This window comes from Melanotaenia boesemani, chromosome 19 (genome assembly GCF_017639745.1).
Source record: "Melanotaenia boesemani isolate fMelBoe1 chromosome 19, fMelBoe1.pri, whole genome shotgun sequence".
In the NCBI taxonomy this organism is placed as follows: domain Eukaryota; kingdom Metazoa; phylum Chordata; class Actinopteri; order Atheriniformes; family Melanotaeniidae; genus Melanotaenia; species Melanotaenia boesemani.
Window position 1 is genome coordinate 19,679,863 of NC_055700.1, and position 23,828 is coordinate 19,703,690.

At 39.4% G+C, this 23,828-nt stretch overlaps 1 protein-coding gene across 1 annotated transcript; it reads left to right on the plus strand.

The window, feature by feature from the left end:
• The first annotated feature begins 1,863 nt into the window (after positions 1-1,863).
• Positions 1,864-21,703, plus strand: LOC121630609 (chondroitin sulfate proteoglycan 4-like). The gene is made up of 22 exons (XM_041971010.1): positions 1,864-2,107; positions 4,227-4,390; positions 5,008-6,105; positions 6,198-6,608; positions 6,695-6,816; positions 8,428-8,536; positions 8,762-10,090; positions 11,511-11,603; positions 12,094-12,591; positions 12,809-12,943; positions 14,087-14,272; positions 14,388-14,570; positions 14,788-14,964; positions 15,699-15,897; positions 16,724-16,855; positions 17,359-17,534; positions 17,841-18,036; positions 18,127-18,298; positions 18,645-19,035; positions 19,253-19,405; positions 19,677-20,258; positions 20,375-21,703. The coding sequence occupies exons 1-22, from the start codon at positions 2,044-2,046 to the stop codon at positions 21,503-21,505; spliced, it is 7,701 nt and encodes a 2,566-aa protein (XP_041826944.1). The 5' UTR covers positions 1,864-2,043; the 3' UTR covers positions 21,506-21,703.
• The last annotated feature ends 2,125 nt before the right edge of the window (positions 21,704-23,828 follow it).

Sequence of the window (23,828 nt, forward strand, 5' to 3'; positions counted from 1 at the left end):
GATAGCTGCAAGTTGAGCTTGAAGGACTTTTCCAGGCCAAGAGACAGGACTGTAATCCCCTCAGCGTGAGATTTAGGCTCATTAAAGCACGCTACCATTCTCACCCTGAAAAGACCCATTGCCAGCTGAACTGTGACCCATTTTGGGTGTGACCCTTTCTCTTAAGAAACTGGGCTGCGGGGTCTATTATTCAGCATCCTGGGAACTAAAACTAAACATAGCACTCCTCTTGAGTGTGAGGCAGGCTGAGTTTGAATGAGCACCGATTCAGAGATTTCCAGCCATCTAAACTTCCATTATGCATACCCACTTGTCTGTTTGCAGGGTCATGGGGAGCTGGAGCCTGTCCCAGTTTGCATTGGAGGTGAGATCCTACATCCTGGGTTATCACAACACTTTGCTGGGTTCATCTTTCACTAAGGTGAGAACTGAGGTGGAGGTATGCGCTCATCACCTTTTGTTTGTATGCCAGCAAGAAATACTACAATCTTGGTAGAGTGTGAACAAAGTAAGAACATATTGAATTGTTTGGTTACTCACAGTTTTGCTAAATATTGACTTAAAAATAATAAGGAACAATTTACAAAATGTATTACTTTATAAGAGTGGTACCATGAAATTTTATATGAAAAATCTTCTGCAAAGGAAATTTGTATTTGGTGGATTATTTCTTTGTTGTAACAAAGCTTCTTGGCAATAAATCATATGCCACTGAAAAGCTTGTTTATTTTACTTTTAACTGCATTTGTTAGGAAAATGCATTTGTGGGATGAACAGCAGGGTCTAGTATGTGAAGTGCATCCATGAAAAACATGCCAAAGCTTCTCGCAAATTCTATTTTTGACTCTTGTTTGGTGTAATTTATTGGATCAGACGATTGAAGTCTGAAGAAACAAGGCATAATAGTAATTTCACAATTCAATCATTAATGGCAGCAGGCTTCCTGGCAGCCTTGTGAGACCATACATGTCTTGTATGCAATGTGTTCTGGACTGCCATCCTGAAACATTGACTGCAGATCTGTGGAAGACTGCCTGCAGTTCCTATGTGTAGACAAGGTGAGGAAATAGTCTTCTTATGGTGCTGTCTTCTTGGGATGCCCATTTAGTAGCCTGTGTCTTACATTCCCCATTTTAAAAGAACTCTCTTCAATTTGGAGATGGTACTAGGGCTCTGTCCAAACAACACTGCAACTTAGTTTTGCAGCGCAACAGTTTGAAGTTGTCCTATGGTACAGGCCCTATCCAGATCAGTCAAACATGGCATGCTTGGAGCAGACACCAACTGCTGAGCATCTGGGCCCCCAAAAGCTCAAACCATGAGTCAATAGCAGAATAACTTGTTTGACATTGACAATTTATTTCAGGCTCATTAAAGCTCAGTTGAGTTGAATTTGTGACACAACTCACATATTCAACACTGCTGCTCATCTCACAAATGCATTTTCCTTACAAATGTGGCAACATTTACAAGTAGAAAAGGAAGGCTTTCCAACAGTATAAGATTTATAACTATAAGTCTTTGTTACAACAAAGAAAAAAATGAACCAACTACAAATGTCCACACTTTTGTCAAGAAGTTTAAATAAAAGCTGAGCAAAGAAAACATACAGAATGATGATCATCTGCTGGCACACAATCTGCTTTACTTTCTAGAAAGCACTCAAATGAACTCACCCCATAAGTTCTTACCCTGCCTCGATATGCAGCAATGCCTCCACCTTGTGTCTGTATGTGGTACATGTTCATATTGGTTTATGTTTCTGGATTTGATGGGAGGATCTGAGGGTGGAGCTCAACCTTGGCTCTGCTCTACTCTCATGACCAGGCACAGGTAGATTCTTCTAAATGCTGTAATCCAAAGCCAGCAGCAAAGCAAGTACAAGCCGTCTGGAAGCTGTCATTAATGGGAATGACATGTGGAGTCAGTGCTGTACAGTAAAGATGGTGGACTATATGATAAAGCAGCCAGATGTTACTCTCAACTAAAAGCAGAGAAGATAAAAAAAGAAGAAGAAAAAAAAAAAAAACGGTCTAACTAACGATGGGAGGTTTTTTGGCTGACTTGTTTCTACTCCTGCTAATTTCTACAGGGCAAGTTTATGGAGGTAAGGTGGAGCAGCATTAAAAATTGCAAAGGTTACAGGTGTTATTCTACAGTGTTGTAACATAATACCAAATCTGTGAAAATGGTTGATCTTTTTATTAGCATGTGGAAAAAAAAACTTTTTAAATTATGTTAAGCTGCATTTATGCTTTTTTTGTACTGAAGTTCTGAATTCCAACCTACATTAAGACAAAGGGACTATTTACTTAAAATATATCTGTGACAGCTGGCAGTTTATTGTTTAATCTAGTTTAGTATTACAGACTGGTGACATATGGCAATGTGCTGGATTATATTTTGGTTGGGTGCTTTATTTATTTCATTAGATAGAGAATGATGCTAATGTGATGCCTCACTGCTCTTGAGGTGATTCCTTGAACAATCGTTTATGTGCTTACATGTATAAAATACATAAAAAGGGGCAGAACAGATGCACTTTTTGCTTCCTTATAAATCATTTAATTGCAAAGCACAAAATCAGATAAATTTCTGTTAGAGCAAATGATCCAGAGCTCCCATCTTAGACATCAGATATGAAATGGAACTCAGCAATGCCTAAGAAAGCACACATCTTTAAATCATCCTTGCAACTGACATGAAAAGCCTGCATCCTCATTGAAGGTGTCTGAGACTGTAGGAAGATTATTATTAATCCAGTGTGCACTGATATCACACTACAGATTAGAGATACATGGACGCACATGGGTTATAGGTTATACTGACAGTGGGCTTAAAGGCTTTATGCAGAACAGCATGCTGGGCCAGTCTGCTGACCAAGTGTTTCTCACTGGGACCAGCTCCATAACACATAATAACAGCTTTGTAAACAAACATTAGTAGTTGCAGGAATTTTCCAACTACAGATGGGATGGAATTGGCAAAAAGATATAAAAATAAGCAAGCAACCCTAGGCAAAGATATCACTCTGGAGAGGAGAAAGGGATAATACATTGAATTAAAAAATACATCTGCAAAAACAAAGAAAATTTAATTATTCTTTTCAATCTAATTATTTAAATATTCTTCTTGCTTCTCGGTTGTTGCCACTCTACTATGTTGTCCATCATCTTTACTTGCTTGGTCTTCAGCAGGATTGTGAAGAGCACAGGAGCTGCTAACAGGCAAAAACACAGGTTGCCAGTCCATCACAGGCCCAACCTATCATATTATGATGTTTATTTATAGAGAGCTTTGGAACATCGTCAATCTTAACCATTCACAATCAAACAGACACACAGGTCCACATCTTTCTGACCTCTATTTGCTGTATGTTGTAGTTTCCACAAATGGACCACCATCTTGACTGAGTGCTCCATTACTAATGTTTTGTAGGTCAAATCAATACAATTAAAGTTAGCTCTACTGTTTTTCACATTATTCACGCTTTGTGGAAGGTATACTGGCCTCACTACAATGTACAGGTGCAGCTTGATTGTATACATACCCTTTTGTAAACCATATTCAGTAAAAGTGCTGATTATTTTTAACTTGTAAAGTTAATTAAACTGTTTATAATCGTCACATTTTTTAATGCCACAATCAGGTCCAAGTTTCAGTTTGACACATTTTAGCAAAAAAACAAACAAACAAAAGAAAGAAAAGAAAACAAGCAGATTAGCATACCATTGATGATGTGTTTGCAATTCATAGCATGTACTAAAAAAAAAGCAGCACCCAACAAATTGTTCTACTATTACATTTTTATAGGCTAATTAGCATTGTCAGAGTCATCCGTGAAGTATAATTAGCATCAGAACATTTCAGCAGGGCTGTTCCTGAATGCATTAGCTGTCATTAATTGAATTCAGGTAAAAGCTGTAAAGTGCAGGGTAGACTCTTTATTGACAAGTCAGTCAATTTACATTAATGGGACAGTGTGTGATCACCACCGGTTAGTATCTAAACTTCTATGCCACTGAGATGCCACAAATAATCACATTTAATAAAACCAATTCAGTGTTAAACCAAACACAATGTTGACAAGAAGTTGTAATTACTCTTTGGATTACTTCATAAAAAAAATCATGCTTTGTCCATGAATAATGACACTGGCAAGATTTCATTTACCCGTGTTAAAGTTTTGCTCAAACTTCTTGTATGTGTCCTTTTCTATGTTGCAGTTTCTTTCTACGGCGATGGCTACATTCACCTGCAGACAGTGGAAAAATCCATGCAGACATTAATCCATGTGCGATTTCGTACTTCTAGTCAGTCAGGGCTGCTGTTTTTGGCAGCAGGACGCAGAGACTTCTTACTTCTGGAGCTGATCTCTGGGCAGTTGCAGGTTAGTTTCACTATGTTAACACAACATGTAACTTACAGGAATCTATGGATGGAAGCAGGACAAATGTTCACATTTATCATTAGGGGAGCTAAATCAATTTGTGTGTGTGTGTTTTTTAAAGCAGTGAAACCTTAGCTCAAACAAAAACACTTCATGCCTTTAAAGCAAGTTAAGAACAAAAATCTGGCCCTGGGGCCATAGTAGCTAAGATAGATTGGCATTTACTATCCAGAGGAGGGTCAGAAAGCAAGCCTACATCTTGGTGTCGGATTACTTGCAGAGAAAAGTGAACCCCCTGGCACTGGTTTCATTTGAGAACAAGTTGCTTCATGACTGAGGTTAGGAGAGAAAACCACAACAGTTTAATAAAACACTAAGTACAGGGTAAGAAGACTGTTTATGAAAGATTGGTTGCATTTATCTTTGTGGAATAATTCTTTAATACATAATAATGATTCTGATTTTTATGTGTACACTCAAGAACTTAAAGTATTGTAGTTTATGTTCTGATCAACTTGTCTCCTATTCTCTTTCAAATGTTTGTCTGTGTAAGGGCAAAGAAACAGAAATGAACTTTTTCTTCTAATTTTCTCTTCGGCTCCGTCCTTACCCCTCAGGTACGTCTGAATCTGGGCTCAGGCGAACGTTTGCTACACTCTGAAAAGTCTGTCCATCTCAGCAATCTGGCATGGCATACGGTAGATGTGAACCACGCACACCATAATGTCATCATAACTGTGGACCAAAACTCTCACACCAGCCTCCAAATTCCAGGACCAGATCTGGAGCTCAGTGTTGAAGATGGGCTCTTTGTTGGTGGGACAGCTGGACTGAATCATCCCTACCTTTTAAATATCTCAGCTGGGTTTAGGGGTTGTATGGAGGAAGTTGTCTTCAATGAACACAATCTGCTATCCAGCCTAAGGCCATATTCTGGGTACAAGAGTGTCCATGAAGTTTCACTGGGCTGTAGTCCACAGTTTTCTGCAATAGAAGAAGATCCTGTCAGTTTTTTCAGCTCTAGAGCCTTTGTTTCTCTTCCTCCATGGGAGGTACTTCAAGAGGGGGTGTTTGAGTGTGAGCTGCATCCTTCTGCAAAGGAAGAAAATGGTATTGTCCTGTTTAGCTCTAGCAGTGAGGGAGGATTTGTAGCCATGGAGATCAGAGATGGTCACCTGGTGACGTCAGTTGGAAATGGAGTGGGGAGTAAAACGGAACTGCATTCTCTGACACACGTGTACAGCAACCACACTTGGTACTCCATCCAGCTGCACTTACTGCCCCATAGTGTTCAGATGAAAGTAGACAAGGAGCTGGTGAGAGCCAGCTTAACTCAGGAACTTCAGGTCATCCAGCTCCAAGGGCCTCTCTTCCTTGGAGGTCTCAATGAAGAAGCTCTGGCAGAGGCAAGTCGTGCTGGACTGCCTTCAGTTGGAGGAAGAGGAGGCTCTTTTCAAGGTTGCCTCAAAGAAATTAGGGTAAACACTCAAAAAGTTGGCTTACCTCAAGCCATAGTCAGCAAGGACATCACTGTTGGATGTAAAGCAGGACAATTTCCAATCTCACCAATGACCACCAGCCCAACAGATCTTCCTCAGTTTGATGTCACAACCACACAGGAAATGACCAATAAAAAGAACCCTAACTTCTTGTTTCTAAGAAAGCTGGAGGTAGCTGAGGGAGGCCGGGCACCACTGGAACCCAAACACATAAAGGTAGCCCTTATCTTCTGCTAATCTGTTGGTTGAACCTTTTTAAAATAAAATTTGATAGATTTCTGTCTGTATGCACTTGCACATTCTTCCAGGTGAATCTGGATTTCCGTAAATTGGGCATCCATCCATCTCAGTTGATGTTCCGTATTGAAGAACAGCCTGTTCATGGCCAGCTCCAGTTGGACGTCAGTCAAGACTCAAATGGGGTGTCAGATGTAGAGCAGGAGAGCTCTATCACAATGGGAACAGAAGAGAAGGACCAAACTTTCAGTATGCTGGACTTGTGGCAGGGTCGGGTGATGTACGTTCACAGCGGTTCAGAGGACCAGAATGACTTCTTCATATTTTCAGTATTCTCCAGCAATAAGAAGGAGCTTCCTATGTTTCTAAAGGGCAACCATCTCCACCGTTTTGATATCAACATCAGTCCTGTTAATGATGCTCCTGTCCTAAGCCTGCCAGAGGGAAACCTTTTTACTCTGCTAGAGAAATCCAGACGACAGGTAGGTAAAACAGTCATGTTTTACATAAATTTTTGTGTCAGTTCAACACAAGAAAATATGACTTAATGCCTTCACAATTCTCACAGCTGACAACACATGTGCTAAGAGTGTCAGACCCTGACAGCAGTCCTGAAGAGCTGGTTTTCAGCTCTATGGGGAACCTCAATGCTGAGGCGGGGCACCTTGAGCACCTGGATAACCCTGACAGGTTTGTTATGGCTTCTGTAGCTTTGCCTTAAATGTTCTTGGAGGGTGGAATATTTATGTATCATTGCATGGAAATATAAGCTTTTAAAACAAGACTTGCAAATCTTATAACTGAACTGAAAAAAAAAAACAAGAAGAAAGACCTGGAATTAAACATGGAAAATAAACCATGTCACTCGTGCATGACTTTCCATCACTCTGGTGCCAATTGAGCATGCTGGTGTTATGTGTAAATTACCCTCCCCTAGTGCTTTTCCATGACATTTTGAGACAAATCTGCTTAGGTAGGATCTGGTAATGTGTCACTTCGAACATGGCATAAGTGTGAGCATCTGTAGTCACAGGGGTTAATCTGGCATATGATCAGTTGTTCAAAAATATCTGCCATTAAAGAATAAAAAAACACACAGTTTAAACCTGCTTCCTCCTTGATTTTACGTTTACTAATCTGCTGCATTTGTATCAAAACCAAATGAAAGAGGGGTCTGTTTATAGTTTGCTGTCAGAGCAAATAGAGTCTCACCAGAAACTCTGAAATGTGAATGTTCATACATTCAATTGTTTCACCATCCAGGTTTAAAACAGTTAGATAACCAAATGTTGTAGGCAGTGGTTTTATGTCAGTTAGTGTTGTCCCACTGAAGCCACAACCAGAGAGCATTGAATTATGGAGTCTTTTCTAATCCTAACCTAAATTTAACCATATATATTCATTTCAACCTGTACTATGAATTATTTACTCCTAATCATAATCTTTATCAGATGGGAGCAAAGTAGAAGGGTAATCATAGAAGTACAAAAGTGAAAAGAGGACAGAAAACATTGAACAGGTCAGGATATGAACCAGATATCTCACAAGCCAAGGGGTTTGATAAAACTGACTCACTATGCCTCTGTCAGAGAATTCTACTCAAGACTGGCAAATTACACCATTACAGCAATGCTGTCATGTCTTGACACGAGTGGAAACAGCATCAGTAACACAATGAGTGTTGTGCCTAGTAAAGAACAGATGGAAGGAAATCTCAACTAAAACTTCTAAGAATTTAACTGCTAACTGTTTCTCTATGAACCAACATATACATTTTATGATTTGTTATGGTTACGTTGCCCTATATCAACATTTTCAGCTGTTCTCATCCACCTCTGTTTTGTTTGACAAAATGCTCCATATCTGTTAGTGAGTTATGAATTCTTATAGCAAAACAACTTGTTTTTTTTCTATTTAATGACCTAAGAGTTTTACTTGGTACAGTTTCTTTTTTGACAAAATAGCAGTGACATGTGTCCTCAGGTGAATTAAACTTAGTAAAACTTCTCTACTTAAACCTGTACAAGTATAAAACCTACTGTATTGCTCAGCAAGCTGAATAATATATAAAAGTGATATTTACAGCTGCATTCATGCTGCTGTTTCCTGCAAGGACACGCTCAGCACATAAAGTGTTACAGTAACATGACAAAAATTGTGAATATTACACACACACCATGACATTTCTGTCATTTTTGCTGGAACGTTTGATTGCATGGTAGCATTTGAGCAGACTCATCATTTTAAATTTCCATATCTTATATTTCAAAGTGGCTTAACAAACTTTAACCTTTCTTCTAGACCCATCACCTTTTTTACTCTAAATGATCTAGAGGAGGGTAGGATCAGCTTTGTCCACACAGGGGTTTCCGCCTCTAGGCTGGCAATCAGAGTCAGTGATGGGCAGAAGGTGAGTAATGTAGTGACTTTCATGAGATGCAGTAAACTCAGAAATAGTAGAAATAATACATATACAAAGAATACAAATATTTAATAAATTTCACATATTAACATTGTTGTAACATGGAATTGTAGAAGTATCCAAACAGGGAAATGCTTATGTTTATTCAACAGAATAAAAGGTGTTAACTTACTTCTCTTCATATTTCCTCTCACCTGCTTCTCCTTCCCACAGGTGAGCAACACAGTCGTTCTGAGGATAATGGCAGTGGCACTTGAACATAAACTGGTGAATAATACTGGACTGGAGGTTAATCAAGGCGAGGCTTCGGTCATTACCACCAATCACCTTGCAGTCCATGTTAATGTGGCCAATAATACAGTGGACATCTGGTATGATGTCATAGAGTTGCCACAATATGGTGAAATCCAAAGGTTGCATTCAAGTGGCGAATGGAAATTGACAACCTCCTTTTCTCAGAAACTCCTAGAAAAGGAACGGATTCGATACATCAGCACTTATCATGGCCTTCAGACTCAGAGCAACATCATTGATCACTTCAAATGTAAAGTTATCATTAATTCGTTGGCCAAAGATGAAGTTATCTTTCGCATAGTGGTAAATTGTATTCACTTAAAGGTAACAAGAAGCAAGATGGAAGTTAATGGCCTTCAGAGTGCTGTTCTCACTCCAGAGGACCTCCATGTGATTTCTAAGGGTGTTAAACTCAGTGAGAGTGAACTTTTCTTCAGGCTCCTGACAGTACCAAAGAAAGGGCAGCTGTTCCTCAACAGCAAACCTCTCCAAAGGAACTTAACCTTCAGCCAGAAGAACATCACAGATGGTTTGGTGAAGTATGAGCTTTTCAACAGGCTGCATGATGACACACGAGACTCATTTAGCTTTCAGGTGTTTTCTGGGCATGCCAATTCAACAGCCTATGACTTCAGGATCAATATTAAAGCAGAGTCAAATGTCATCACAATTGTAAACAAAGGCCTTTCAATCCTAGAAGGAGCAAGTAAAGTTATTACTAAAGATATTCTGTTCACTCACACAGCAGGTCACCGGGAAGTCCATTATAACATCATGCTAAGCCCAAGGCATGGACAGATAAGGAAGATCAACCTCTCCAACTCAACTTCAATAAATGACAACATTGTGACTTTCACAAATCAGGATATCACCCAGGAGCGGATCATGTATGTTCATGATGACAGTGAGACAAAACAGGATTACTTTACATTTCAAGTCATTGTTAACAAACCACAGAAACACACAAACAAGAAGGAGGATAGAAACCCAGAAGAGCACACTTTTAATATCACTGTTCAACTCGTCAATGATCAGAGACCTGTAAGGGTTGTCGATAAGGTTTTCCACGTGGCCCGCGATGGCCAAAGATTGGTGACACTGAACGATCTTTGTTATCGGGATGATGACTCGGATTTTGAGGACAGCTGGCTGGTGTACACAAGGAGGGGGATTCCAATGGGAGAGCTGGTGCTGGCCAGTGATCCCAGTCACAGGCTATACGAGTTCACACAGCGGGACCTCGAGCAGGTTAGCATTTAGCATTTATATGTGAAAACTTATGATGTAGATTAAGTCCAAACTGTGAATTTAGTAAGGCATATCTGTAAGGTCTGCCATCATAAAGGTTTAGATGTTTTCAGTAAAAATGGAATAAGATCCTTTAAACTGCCCACTGTACGTGGTATCTCAGGTTGCTATTCTATCAGGGTTTTGTTACCCACCTCTATAAAACACATAATGGAAACTTAAAAAGCATGCTTTCCAGCTCAATATTTGCCTAATTGCACATTGGCTTTTCTGGGAACTCATTAAAAGGGTTAGTTGTGGCAAGGCAAAGCAGTCTCACTCCAGAATGTGGAACAGCCATGTTAAACGACTAAAGTTTGAATGCTCCAACAGCAATACATTCCTCCATTTGCCTTTGAAATGGCAACATGTCGACGTAATATACTTTGTAGAACTGTCAAAAATGTAATGTTAGCTACTTGTAGTATTCTAAACACATTTAAAAGGAACTAGAGAAGGATTGCCAGTTTTACTGATCCAACAGATCTAAGTTAGAGCCCCATCCAACCTAGCATTTTTCAAACTGTCACTTGTGATTGATCAGATTTGATTATTAAAAAATACAATATTAGATATGAAAAAAGAAATTGCTTTGTTTGTTTGTTTGGTTTTTTTACTGGCCTATGCAAAACAACTAATAATATAAAATCATTTTTATCAGTTCTCACGAAATGATCGCAGGACAAAACATTACTCCATCCAGTCCACAGCACCCATCCAACCGCAGCACATCAAGAATCTAATATGTGGATGTTAAGGGCCTGAACCATATAACTGTAATTCATTCTTGTGTTGGAGTAGAAGGTTAATTAAAACATTTCAGGAAGGGTCCTCACATCATGTAAAATTTTATTTAGATTATCCCATAGAATGGATCAGATTTTTTCTAAGTTCAGGAAAAGCTGTACATATTTCATCTAGTGGGATGTTTTAAGTGAGTTAGCCTACTTGTATCTCAGCAGATGTGCTACGAGTGTAGTGAAGGAAACATCAGCATGGGGCCCTGCTGGCACCTTGAGGCCCTTAGGGAGGATTCTAAACAGTGAAGTGAGAAGGTCTGGATTAATCATAACTAAGACCTTTGAAAGTGCCTAGAAGATTGCTTCCCAATATCCCTCTAGGCTTGAACAGAGCCAAAATATTTTAACAATGTTGCCTCCCCTGACCCACATCTGTCTTTTACTGAAATTTGTGTGCTGCCATGTAGAGATGTTATGATTCAGACTTAGTTTAAATTTCCCATTCTTTTAAACAGCTAAAATGGGTGATTTCAGTGTCTAAATACTGATACTAATGTAAGATTTTTCCACAGATAGCAATGTTTTTAATTGCAATTTATTTTCTGTTTTGTTATTGCTTTCTATTTTTTTTCTCCTCTCAGAAAAAAGTGCTGTTTATCCACAGTGGGGTGAGCTTTGGACGATTTGTGCTTTTCGTAACAGATGGAAAACATTATGTTTCAGCACTCCTGGAGGTGAATATGATATTTAAAAAAAAATGTTTTTATTATTTATTCTGGAGATGCTATTTGTGTTTTCATTGCTGTGTTATCACTATGAAAGTTATGAAAGGCAATGAAAGGAAAAAGGATATCCAGCTCAGCCTCAGCACATAGAGCTCTTTATCTATATTTAATATTTTACATGCTTAGTAATCGATTTTACTTGTGAAAGCTCCAAAGTGATTGATTTTTCAAATGTGGTTCTGTTTCAGATAGTTGAGCTAGTAATTTAGACTGCAATAACACCAACAATATTTGCACTTTGCAAGCATAATAATGAAACTGAAGCAATCAGATAAGGGGAAGAAAAGGTATTTTAGGTGCTTCTGTGTATTTGAGATAACATATAGATAGACTAAACTTAACAAAATATTGTTATGATAATGTACAATAGCATCAATGTGGTAACGAGTACAGCTCTAAATAATTTGATTTTGTTCCTACCCCCACCTTCTTGGAGCAGGTGATGGCTCAGGATCCTTACCTCCAGGTGGAGAACAACACAGGTCTCATGGTCCAACAGGGTGGGCTTACAGCCCTGACTTCTACTAACCTCAGCGTCTTTAGCAATCTCGACATCCGAGACCCCCAGGAAGTGACATTCGAGGTCTTTATTCCACCTAAACATGGTGTAATCTGCTTTAATGATGGGCAGAGGGAGGCTATAATAGGAACAGATGCAATTTCAGTTTTCACTCAGCGAGACCTGGAGGCAGGTCGTCTGGCATATCATCACAGTGGAGGCCACGAGCTTTCAGATGTCTTTAATGTGACAGCAAGAGCAAGAGAAAGGAGCTCAGAAAGGCGACTAGAAAGGGGGAGGAGGGAGGTACATCTGGATATCGGAGTGTCAGTAAAAGTTTACCTGGAGAGTCATCATAGACCCCCAACAGTCAAAAGCAACAGACCAATAGTGGTGGCAGAGGGGCAAAATGTCTCCATAAACAGAGAACATCTAGAGGTAAGAGGAAGATGGTTTCTGTCATTCTGCTCCTAAACACAAGTTAGCAATATACTCTGTATGACCTGACTTTGAAATTGGTTTGATTCCATAACCACCATTCTGCACCATCTATTATGTATCTTGATGATTTTATGTATTAATGTTCTTGCATCATCAGGATGCATGATTTATCCCTTTGTGTATTATTCACAAATATGCATGTTTGCTTCACCAGGTAGTCCATGAGGATAGCCAACCCTCAGAGATAGTTTTTACTGTCAAAAGCCCTCCCAAGCTGGGTGCCATTCATAGATTGCCCACCAACAAAACACATCACAATGGGAATAAAGAAAAGCACCACCTCCATAAGGTACAGTTGATGCTGACCACTTGAGCCGAATTTAGTTCCAGCAAGAGTTAAAACAGTATGCATGGATCTGACTGCACCCACAGTGGCTTAGTAGATATCAAGTCGTGATTATGGACCAGGGTTGGCAAAGATTTAACAGACAAGCAAAACAAAAAAAAAAGTAGTATATACACTACCATTCAAAAGTTTGGGGTCACTTTGCCATGGGATTCAATAGGGAAGTGATCCAAACTTTTGAACAGTAGTGTAGTGTCAAATATCCCCTTAAAAATGTAAGAAATTGCATAAAAAGTAATTGCAATGGAAAATACCATACCATACACCAATTAATCAATATTTGAAGTATCAAACACTAAAATATAATGTCCCCTCATGTTTGCTAATTCTCACAGAGCATTCTTCTAAAAGAGTTTCTGTTAAGGAGACTCTAACATGCACTGCCAATGATGGAATAAAAATGTTTGTTTCATTCCCAATCAAACTGTAATAGAAAAATGGAAATGAAATACTCATTTAGTCATTAAGCCACCACATCTTGGACATAATTGAGTTTTCTTTTTGTAACTGATGGGTAACTGATGGCTGAACTGTTTCAGACTGAGAAGTCTTATTAGTGGTCTCAGTTTCTACACATGAACTTGTAGGGTTGCAGCAATCCCACTAAAGAGATGATAGAGGTGACCCAAGAGTCAGAACTAAACATGGAGAGAAAGCATTCAGCTTTTATACTCCTCACATGTGGAACATGTTTAGCTTTTTCTGGTTTTATTTAATGCCTTTCATTTAGTTTTAAATTTAGTTTTAATGTACATTTAATGCATCCTGCACCCTGCTGTAATGATTTCAATGTTTTAAGTAAAGCACCTTCAGTTGTTTTGAACATAAAATGTGCTATACAAATAAACTTGCCTTGCCTTGACATTGTCATTGTCCTTCTAGGGTAAAAATTTAATTTGAAATTTTGGATCTAAAATACCTATATCAGACACAAGGATCCAAAATATTAGTCACATTTTCACCATCACAATTTATTCTTTTTTCCTGCTTTTCACTATTTTACTGTTGTTCAATGCAAGCCTAGAATGCATTAAATTATTAACATGAACACATTTATTGAAGGGTTTTCTGCTCCATTCTATGCAGGGTGTCAAAGAGCAGCCAACAGTTTCCTTCACCCAGGAAGATCTCAACCAGGAATTAATTATCTATCACCAGCAGGCTGCAGGAAACACCAATGACTCTATTCTGCTGGAGGCAAGCAACGGGGTGACGAAGGTCGGACCTGTCAGGCTAGAGATTGATATCATACCAATCCTTCTTCCTCTACAGGTACAGTCAGAACCTCCGACCTGCATAAAAACCCTGAAAATATTTTATAGAAGTCAAACCCTTTTAATCCAATACCACTTCATTCAGTACTTTCCTTTGTTTATTGACTCTGCAGCTATCTGACTTAACCCTCGATGAGGGGTCGTCCATGCCTCTAACATCTAAAATCATCAAGGTTGCCAGTCATCATTTCTCAGGGATGAACTTCCTGTACCAGGTCATCATTCCACCGAGATTCGGACACTTGGAGCATGGCCGGATCCCAGGAATGCCTATCACTGCTTTTACACACACTGAGGTTCGACTGAGCATGAGCAACATATACATCCCAAGTACTGTTAATACATCTAAGCTCCATCTTGAGTAAAGTGACCATAAGATGTATTTCATCTCTTCTTGTAAGAGACTTTTCAAAGTAGCTAAATATGCTTTTGTAAGCTTGGAAACCAGATTTTTGACACAAAGAAAAGTTGAAATCAGTATCTAATGTTTTAACATCTGACATCTGTTTGCAGGTGGAACGTGAATACATCTCCTATGTCCATGATGGCAGTGAAACACTAAGGGACAACTTCACCATTGTGGCCAACCAGACAGAAATAAAAAAACATAGCCTGCCATGTACTGTTCACATCAACATCACACCTGTCAATGATGAGACTCCTGTTGTTACCACCAACCATGGCCTGAAGGTGGAAAATGCCCCTCAGGAACATTACATAGTAGATTATATCCAGCCAAAATTAGCTCAGTTGCTAAATAAAGATGATCCTGACTGTAATTCAAACTCAAATTAAGGAAAAAACACCGCAACAGTATCTAATATAATAATATCATATATCTGGAACAGGATTAGGAAAATCGGGATAAACCTGTGTTGAGGGTCAAGGCTAAATTCCAGTGCTGAAAACTGGGATCCTCTGGGATACTCTGGGCTCAGAAGCAGCTAAAATAATAGAATAAGCAGTAAAGGGAATATATACAGATCTTAAAAGAAGATGTAGTGCAGTGTAGTTTAACATGCCCATGTTGCAAACTTTTTTGTCTAACAAAAAAAGACATTGATATTGCTTGCTAATTTTGAAGCAAGAATTAGTAGGTGATCATCTTAGTGTAGCGTAGCACACAGACACCCCCTTAAATCTCAACATATGCTTTTCTACTTGTATAGAATAAAAAAATCATGTGTTTACTTAGTAAGAAGTAGTAATTATGTAGCTTGCAGGTGGATTTCTTTACCATTATGTAGCAGAGCCAAGGTGTCAGAGACAGATATTTATGCTAAGTTAGCTGTCTGCTAGCTTTAGCTTTACATTTACCATAAAGGAATCAGAGCGTAATTTCAATCTTAACTGATTTTTGGCAAGAAAGTAAATATGTTCATTGCTTAAAGTGTCTTCTTATCTTTATCAACCCATTTTCTCAGGTGTGGGTGGGTTCTGTAACCGAAATAACCAAAGATGACCTTAATGCAGAGGACTCTGACACTCCACCTGACGGGCTTGAGTTCGTTGTCACACCGCCCAGCAATGGCTACTTGGCTTTAAGGAGTGCCCCATCCAGGCACATCCTGAACTTCACCCAAAGTCACATTCAAAACAGACAACTGGTGTTTGTACACAGTGGTATGCACACCCACCCATTGTGTAATTTTCATACTGGACTTTGTTGTAACTTATGAATAAATAATCAGTGATGGGAATAACGGAGTTAAAATAAACGCCGTTACTAACGCCGTTGCCTTTTTTAGTAACGAGTAATCTAATTAATTACTTTTTCTATCGTTACAACGCCGTTACCATTACCAAAATGCCGTTACTACAAGTTACTGAGTGAAGCTACGAAGTGGTCGTCCCACTTGGTTTAACGCTAGCTTGGCTCACAGACACAGGAGCTCCAAATGTGTGTGTGTTTTCCCCTGTAGTGAAAACAGGGGTAAGCGATTAAGTAATGATGATTGGAGGAAAATTTTATAAGCCAATCAGAGACACCAGGTGGGCGGATGTTTACACACAAACCCAGCACATAGAAGCACACACACAAAAAATCAGAGATGGCGAGTCCGGAGTCTCAGGGAAAGACGGCGTTTTCGAGGTGGAAATGATGAAGAAAATTCTTGAAGTACAGTTGTACCAGTTGTGGTCTTTTGAGGTGCAATAAATATTAAAACCTCTGTTCAGGTACCAGTCTTTGCTGTTCTACTCTATGCACCTGGCCTGTGAAACCTGTTCTGAAAAATAATCAAACTTCTTTGACATTTTTAAACTTTAAAAAAGTAATGAAATAGTTACTTTCCCTGGTAACTAGTTATTTTTATAGTGGAGTAACTCAGTTACTAACTCAGTTACTTTTTGGGAGAAGTAACTAGTAACTGTAACTAATTACTTTTTCAAAGTAACGTGCCCAACACTGTAAATAATTTCCTTGATGTTTTCTCTGTCTCCTGCACAGGTGCATTGTTGGGTGGTTTTCACTTCCAGGTGAATGATGGCGTTAACTTTGCTCCTCGGCAGATCTTTAGCACAACTGCTCAGTCTTTGGTTCTCACCTTGCAGAGAAATCACCCCATGGAAGTCTACCCAGGTATACCTTCTCACACAGCTTATTAATCACTCTATCAGGATCTTCATGGGACATTGAAAATGCTGAGGAAACAATCATACCTTGGGTTTTATTTGATTATCAGTGGGTTATAGATTAAATTTGAAAAGACAAACTTGAATAATGTAATAGACAACACTGCCACTTGGTGGCCTTGTTGCTTTTCAGCCACCTTGCATTACATTTCTGATCCAGGCTGATTGTGCCATTTTCCTGGTTAAAAAAATTAAGGCTCTGTTGGTCACCACCACACCAGTGAAAATTGATGCTCTCCTAAAATATGCATTTATGAATAACCAACTAATGATTCCCGGAATATTACATGTTTAATTAAATACTTTTTTTTTTTATTTATTTATCTCAGTACTAGCCCATGTAGACAGTTGTGACTGTTTGGAATTAAACATTTTACATATCAAGATAATTCACTACTTCCTCCGTTGCTGATAGAGTTTCCTTTCTTCTGTTTTAAACTCATCTTGAAGGCTCTGTGACACCAATAACCAAACAGGAACTACAGGTTGTAACCAACAATATCAGTGACATCACAAGAAACCAGTCTGTGGTTTTTGCTGTGACTGCTCCTCCAAAACTTGGTCGCCTTGTCCAACGAATGTCCGACAACTCTTCTAGAAGCATTTCCACATTTACACAGAGCATGGTAGGCATGTATGTGTTTGTGTAAGTGCTGGTGTATGTACAGTATATGTGGGGCCAAACAGTTAAACTGTACCTGCAGTTTTCTGAAACTGGAACCCATGGCAGCCCCTAGAACTGAATATAAAAATGTCTTGAAGTTACTGATTTGCGGTAATTGCAGTTGCAATAGTGGGCTAAAGTTTTGGTGCATTTAAACACAAACATGACATGAAAGATGACTCGGATTTTCAAAAACAAGTGCCATTAAAAAGATATCCTGTACAACGTTCTTATTAACACATATTAAATTTAAATTATTTTCCCATAGGTGAATGAAGGGGTTATTCTGTATGAACAGAACAAGCCAGAGCCAGTGGGGTGGTCGGCTGCAGATTCCTTTTCTTTTACTGTGTCGTCTCCACCGGCTTTTCTGCCTCCGCACACCTTCACCATCTTAATCTCCTACCAAGCCAATGAACATCAAGACACCCATCAAAACAACACCAGACTACTGAACAATGCAGGTACAGAATCTCTTTGAGATGGACAAGCATTGTACCTGCCAAATTATAAAGTCTTTATTGTAAGATTTGGTGTCTGGATCTCTCTATTAGGTGTTGTGGTGGCCGAGGGAGGCAGAGTGACAATTGACAGATCAAAGCTTGACGCTTCTAATCTCCTTGGGAAATTTCCAGAGTCCCACCAGAAAGACCACCAAATTATGTATCGAGTGATTTCTCTGCCCAGACACGGAGCTCTGTCCATACGAGGACATAATCTCACAAGGTGCGTGGCTCTGTTTGGTGTGTTACAAAATAAACTGAAAACTGGTCTTCCATTAGTCATCAGAAGATTGGTGACTCAGTTCCAACTTCTCAAATTTACATACCATAGTATCTTTGGGCAAGATAACAAATCCCAATTTTCTATCTGTTCCTCATTTGTAAGTCACAATGGATGAGATGATTTACCGAATGTAGTGCAATGCTCCTCAGTTAGACACAATCATTTGATTTGATTCATCAGAATATAGGACACAAAAAATATCTTTGTGATGTGTTACCCAAACTAAAGATATTCTGTTGAATGATGGAGAGCAACAAGAATTACTTTTAGGTTATCATCTTTCTAGAAATCATCCAGACTTCTCGCAAGCTACCCTGAACAAGTTCGGCATCATTTACATCCATGATGACTCAGAGACGACGAGCGACAGCTTCACTTTCCGGGCCTGGGTGGTTCCTATGGATCTCTCCTCCTCTTCTTCATCCTTGTCTGCTCTTTCCTCAGATTCCTCCTCCTCCACCTCTTTTTCCCCTCTCTATTCAGCCTCATCTTCCTCCTTGTCTTCACTGGACACTGTTTCCCATCAGCATCGAACCAAAGACAGCGCGGCAGTGACGGAGATGTTCAACATCACAGTGACACCTGTCAATGACCACCCGCCGCTGATCAGGAGCCGAGCCCCAAGTATGAAAGTCGTGGTTGGAGAGAGAGTTGTAATTGGATCTGACAGTCTTCAGGTAGGCCAGTACACCATCTTTTTTCAAATGTTTTTAGTGAGATTAGTAAGTGATTAAAATAATTATCACTTTTGATTAAATTTTATTACTTTTTTTTTATTAATAAAAATATAATATTTGCAAGCACACTTGTCAAATGGCTTTGAGTATACCTTTGGCGATATTCTCTTTGCACAACCCCTTTAAGTCCTGTAAAACAATCCTTGATATTGTCCAGGTTGATGACCATGACACACCACCAGAGGAGTTGCACTACCTTGTAATCAGTAAACCCAACAATGGTTATCTGATGTTGGGTGAAAGACCAGAGCCTGTGACCTCCTTCACCCAGTATGACGTCAACCATGGCCGACTGCATTTTATACAGCAGGTGAGGCTTTAGTGATTCAGGTTTTTTTTTTTGGGAATATGGCTCATTCATTTGAAGCCCAGAATCATGCCGGTTGTTAAGTGAATTAAGGTTGCCTGTAAGGTAGTTTTTGACTTCCTTTCTTTCTGGTGAGGCTTCTTCTATTAGGTCTTTAAAGTTTGTTTTTGTGTAAGTTAGAAGAGCAGTTTTTTATTAGTTTGCTTTCAAATACTTTGCTGTTTTGCCATAAATTTTTTTTTTCTTTTCATTGTGTCCCTGTTCCTTCCTTCAGGGTGAGGCCTCAACTGGTGTTTTCTACTTCAATGTTACTGACGGTCATCACCGTCCTCTCTACAAACTTTTCAGTATGGAGGTGGTTAAACCTTCTGTAGCTATTGTAAACAACACTGGGCTGTCATTGGTTCAAGGCCGCACCGCTGTAGTCCTAACAACCAACCAGTTGGCGGCTAAGACCAATGGTCAGAAACAGGGTAATATCTCCTACACCGTTACCAAACACCCTCATCACGGACGCATTGCTATTAACGACAAGGAGGTAACGACCTTCTGCCATGAGGATCTCCAGTTTGGACGTGTTGTCTATCACATGACTGACCTCAGCGAATCGGAGGACAGCTTCCAGATCTCAGTGTCAGCATGGTCTCCTGGTGTTGACTATGGAAATGTGACAGGGCAGACAGTGAATGTGACTGTGCGGCCTTTGATCTACCTGAGGGAGCCAGTTAGAGTTCCAAGTGGTATTGCAGTGAAACTGGGGAAAGCCATGATAGATGCATCTGAGCTGGCCAGAATCAGCAGAGCTGACCCAGTCTTTGAGGTTCTCTCCCCACCAAAACATGGAAAGCTAGTTAAGGTAAAGTTCTAAAAAGTTAAGCATGACTGTCTATAAGCATTGCAAGTTTTCGTGTGATGTGTTATGAACTGCCTCCGACTCACTTCTCTACCATTTCTGTGTGTGCACCTATCTAGATAACCTATGACCCTAATCAAGCATCAGAGGTCCTGAAGTCATTTACATTCAGAGATGTTGTGCAAGGTCGAGTTGCCATCGAGGAGACTCTCAGTGACGACGACAGTCAGCTTAACAATAATGAATCTACGCTCATAACAGCTCGGCGCCATGCACCCGCCACACCTCTCAATGATTCTTTTCTCTTTCTGGTAAAAGCTGGAAATGTCCAGCCAGCAAAGGGTGAGCTTCACTTCACCATCTTCCCCCACCACCAGATGCGTCACGGCCCAGGTGGTTTCAGCAAAGTGGACGGTGCAAGTCATGAACGCACGACCCATTTACGAACACACAATCAGACTACTACAGAAGGTGGACAAGGAAGATCCACGACACACAGCGTGGTCGGGGAGAGTGTGCATCCCCACATTTTGTCACATAAAAACCACAACAAGACACACCGAAAGACAAAGCCTCATAACCGCTGGGGAAACCGCACACGCAGTGGGGGTCATGGAGAAAGATCAGGGAACAGCGCAGAGGGACCAGGAGATGGTCAAAGTCATGCCCCACAGCCTCACGCTCCTCCTAACCCAGCAACAAACGGTCCAATAAACCATCCTAATACTGAACTGGTTCATGTCGAGATCCTCCCTCGCCCAGCCTCCGACCCCCTACTTATCATCTTGCCGCTACTAGCCTGTTTGCTGCTCATAGTGATCCTTGTAGTTCTGATTCTGGTGTTCCGCCATCGCAAAGAGAAACTGGCCCGACAGAGGCTCATGCACGAACTTGCTGCCGTGCAGTTACCAACAGAGGACAGCCCATACCTGGGCCGGCCAGAACGAAGCCTTGCTATGCCCTCTGTGCAGGTCACTCAACTCGGCTCTGCAAGCTGCCCAACCTCCCCAAGGGTACCAATGACTCCTAGGAGGAGCCTCGCCCCTGGTATGACCTTCTGGGGTCCATTTGAATCAGATATAACAAGTCGAAATGAGATTAGCAGAGGATTAGTAGTGAAAAGCAGTGAAAGAGATAATATAAATATGACTTGTGGTATTGCACTCCCACTTTCTCCTGCAGGATTTAAAACACCTGGGGCATCTCGGTCCCCTCCTCCGACTCTAAAAGAGAACCAGTACTGGGTTTGAGGGAAGTAATTCATGCATAAACTGTGCCTTAGAGGTGTATTTGCTGTGCAGAGATTATAAAGGTTATACTGTATGTCTGCATTAGAGGGAGAATATGTGGTCATCTTAGGCACCTACAATATGTACTGTACTTTATAAAAAAAAAGGACAAATATGCAAAATATATAAATATTTCACACAACAGACTTTATCTCAACATAACTTTTCTGTAATAAGAATGTACTTTCATATGCAAATTACAGTTAAACCAGCTACTGTATCTAAGCAACGTGACTAGCTTAGTTTGCTTTTATAGTGTTACAGTTTATCCAGTTTGGACTGCATCACATGAACATGAAAATGACCACCAGTGGTTCCTTTTTTAGAAAAATACCATTAGTTTCAGACTCATTCAGTAGGTTTTAACACCTATAGTTGAATATTCTGTGATTAAGTGTTATTAAGAGTATTATGACAGTTATGAATAGCATTATTGCTGAACAGGATATTTGGACATCTACAGTAACATATTGTAGATGGTATTTTTATGATAAATCACATATAAAGTAGATGAGTTTGATTAGTGTAGACCTAAAGTAACTGAACCTCTCACTTAGTGCTGTTTGCAAATTTGATTTTTACTTTCAAACTTTCCAACCTTGTCAGCTGGTAGATTGTCATGTTGGTAGTATATGTGCATCTTAGTCTATTCGTGCAAAATACCTCATTCACTCTTTATATATACAGCTGTAATTACCTATTTTGTACTTTTCTGTGCTTTGTCATGTTTTGTTACCACTTAAGGCAGCAGAATCTTAAGTAACGGCTTCTGTAAGTTTGATACAGTATTAATGACCCACTGTAAGATGTAGCTGTAGCTTCATTACGTCTTGATTGACCTAAAATTTTTGCCACTTTTGACCCTTGATATGCCTGCATTACATGATTGCATCTGTTTGCCATTCACTGTTAATATGTGAAAAATATTTTTAATAAAATATATTTCTTAAAAAAAACTGTAATGAGATCAAACTTATAAGTTTCTATCAGTAAAGTAAAACTTAATACAGAAAATCTGAATTTACTGTCTCTGAGATAATCGTTTAGTGTGATGTTTTTGTTTATTTGTTTGGTTTGGCAATTACTTTTTAAACTAGTTTCAAAATGTTAACTTGGTATATTTAATTTCTATATCAAAACAAAAATATCTCAACATTTTAACCCAGTAGCTCAAGACTGTCTACTTAGAGGGCTATTCAGTGTGTAAATGGGTATCATGCCAGCTAAGTGAGTCATTTTATAATCCAAGGTAGACTTGATGGTAGACAAAACTTTAGATATTTTAAGATTAAATTTCAAACATGTTTCCACATGATAAATGACCTAATTTTCCACCACCCACATATATAGATAGATATAGATATATTTAGATTTAATCAAATAAATGTCTTATATAACCTTGTGACCAGACTCACCTCAAGGATTTTAAAACTCAGATGCAGAACAGTATGAGGACTTTAAGGGAAACATAATGAATCTAAAAGTCTACTCATTGCTAATGTGCCTAACTCACGAGTCATATTAATCAATTTAAAGGATTATTGAAACGTATCAAAGAAACAAGTGAACACTGAGTGGGTAGGAAAAAAGTCAGCTCTAAATAATGAAGGGCCTGTGGTTAGAGTAACCTGATCTGCAGTCTGTAAAATGTGGTGTCAGATATCAGTGCTGCCGTCTTCACAAGATAAAGAAAAAAAGTGATAATATGCATTCCTTTGGGAAAACATTAAACTGACAACTCACAGGCTGCTATTGTGTGGCTTAACTTGTTTAGAACAATCTAATAATGAAGAAGTAGAGGCTGACATCTTTGCATTAATAAAAAAAAAAAGCAGATTTCTGGTTACTTAACTTTGGATTGTTTAACAGAGCACTACAGATGTGAGGGCTCTAAAAGTGCTGATGAAGAAATATAGAAAAGGTCAGAAGAAGTTGCATCCTGTCCTTTTGGAGAAAGAGATGCAACATAGACATGAATGAGTGAGTGGATGACATGAGATGAGTTTAAATTCTTTAAGTTAAATATTCACAACAACTGTAGTTAAGATGGGAATGCAGGAGTGATTTGCTACAGAAGAGGTACCAGTAAAAGTTAAATTAAAGGTTTACAAAATGGAAGTGATAACTATAAGAGTTAAGCGGGTTGGAAATTCAGCCACTGACAAAAAGACAGGGGGAGGTGAAAGAGCTATAGTTGGAGAAAAATGCTAAAGAAAGTTCTGCAAGGCAAGAAAGGAAGAAGTGATGCTAGACTTGCAGGTGGTTGACATGACAGAAAAAATAT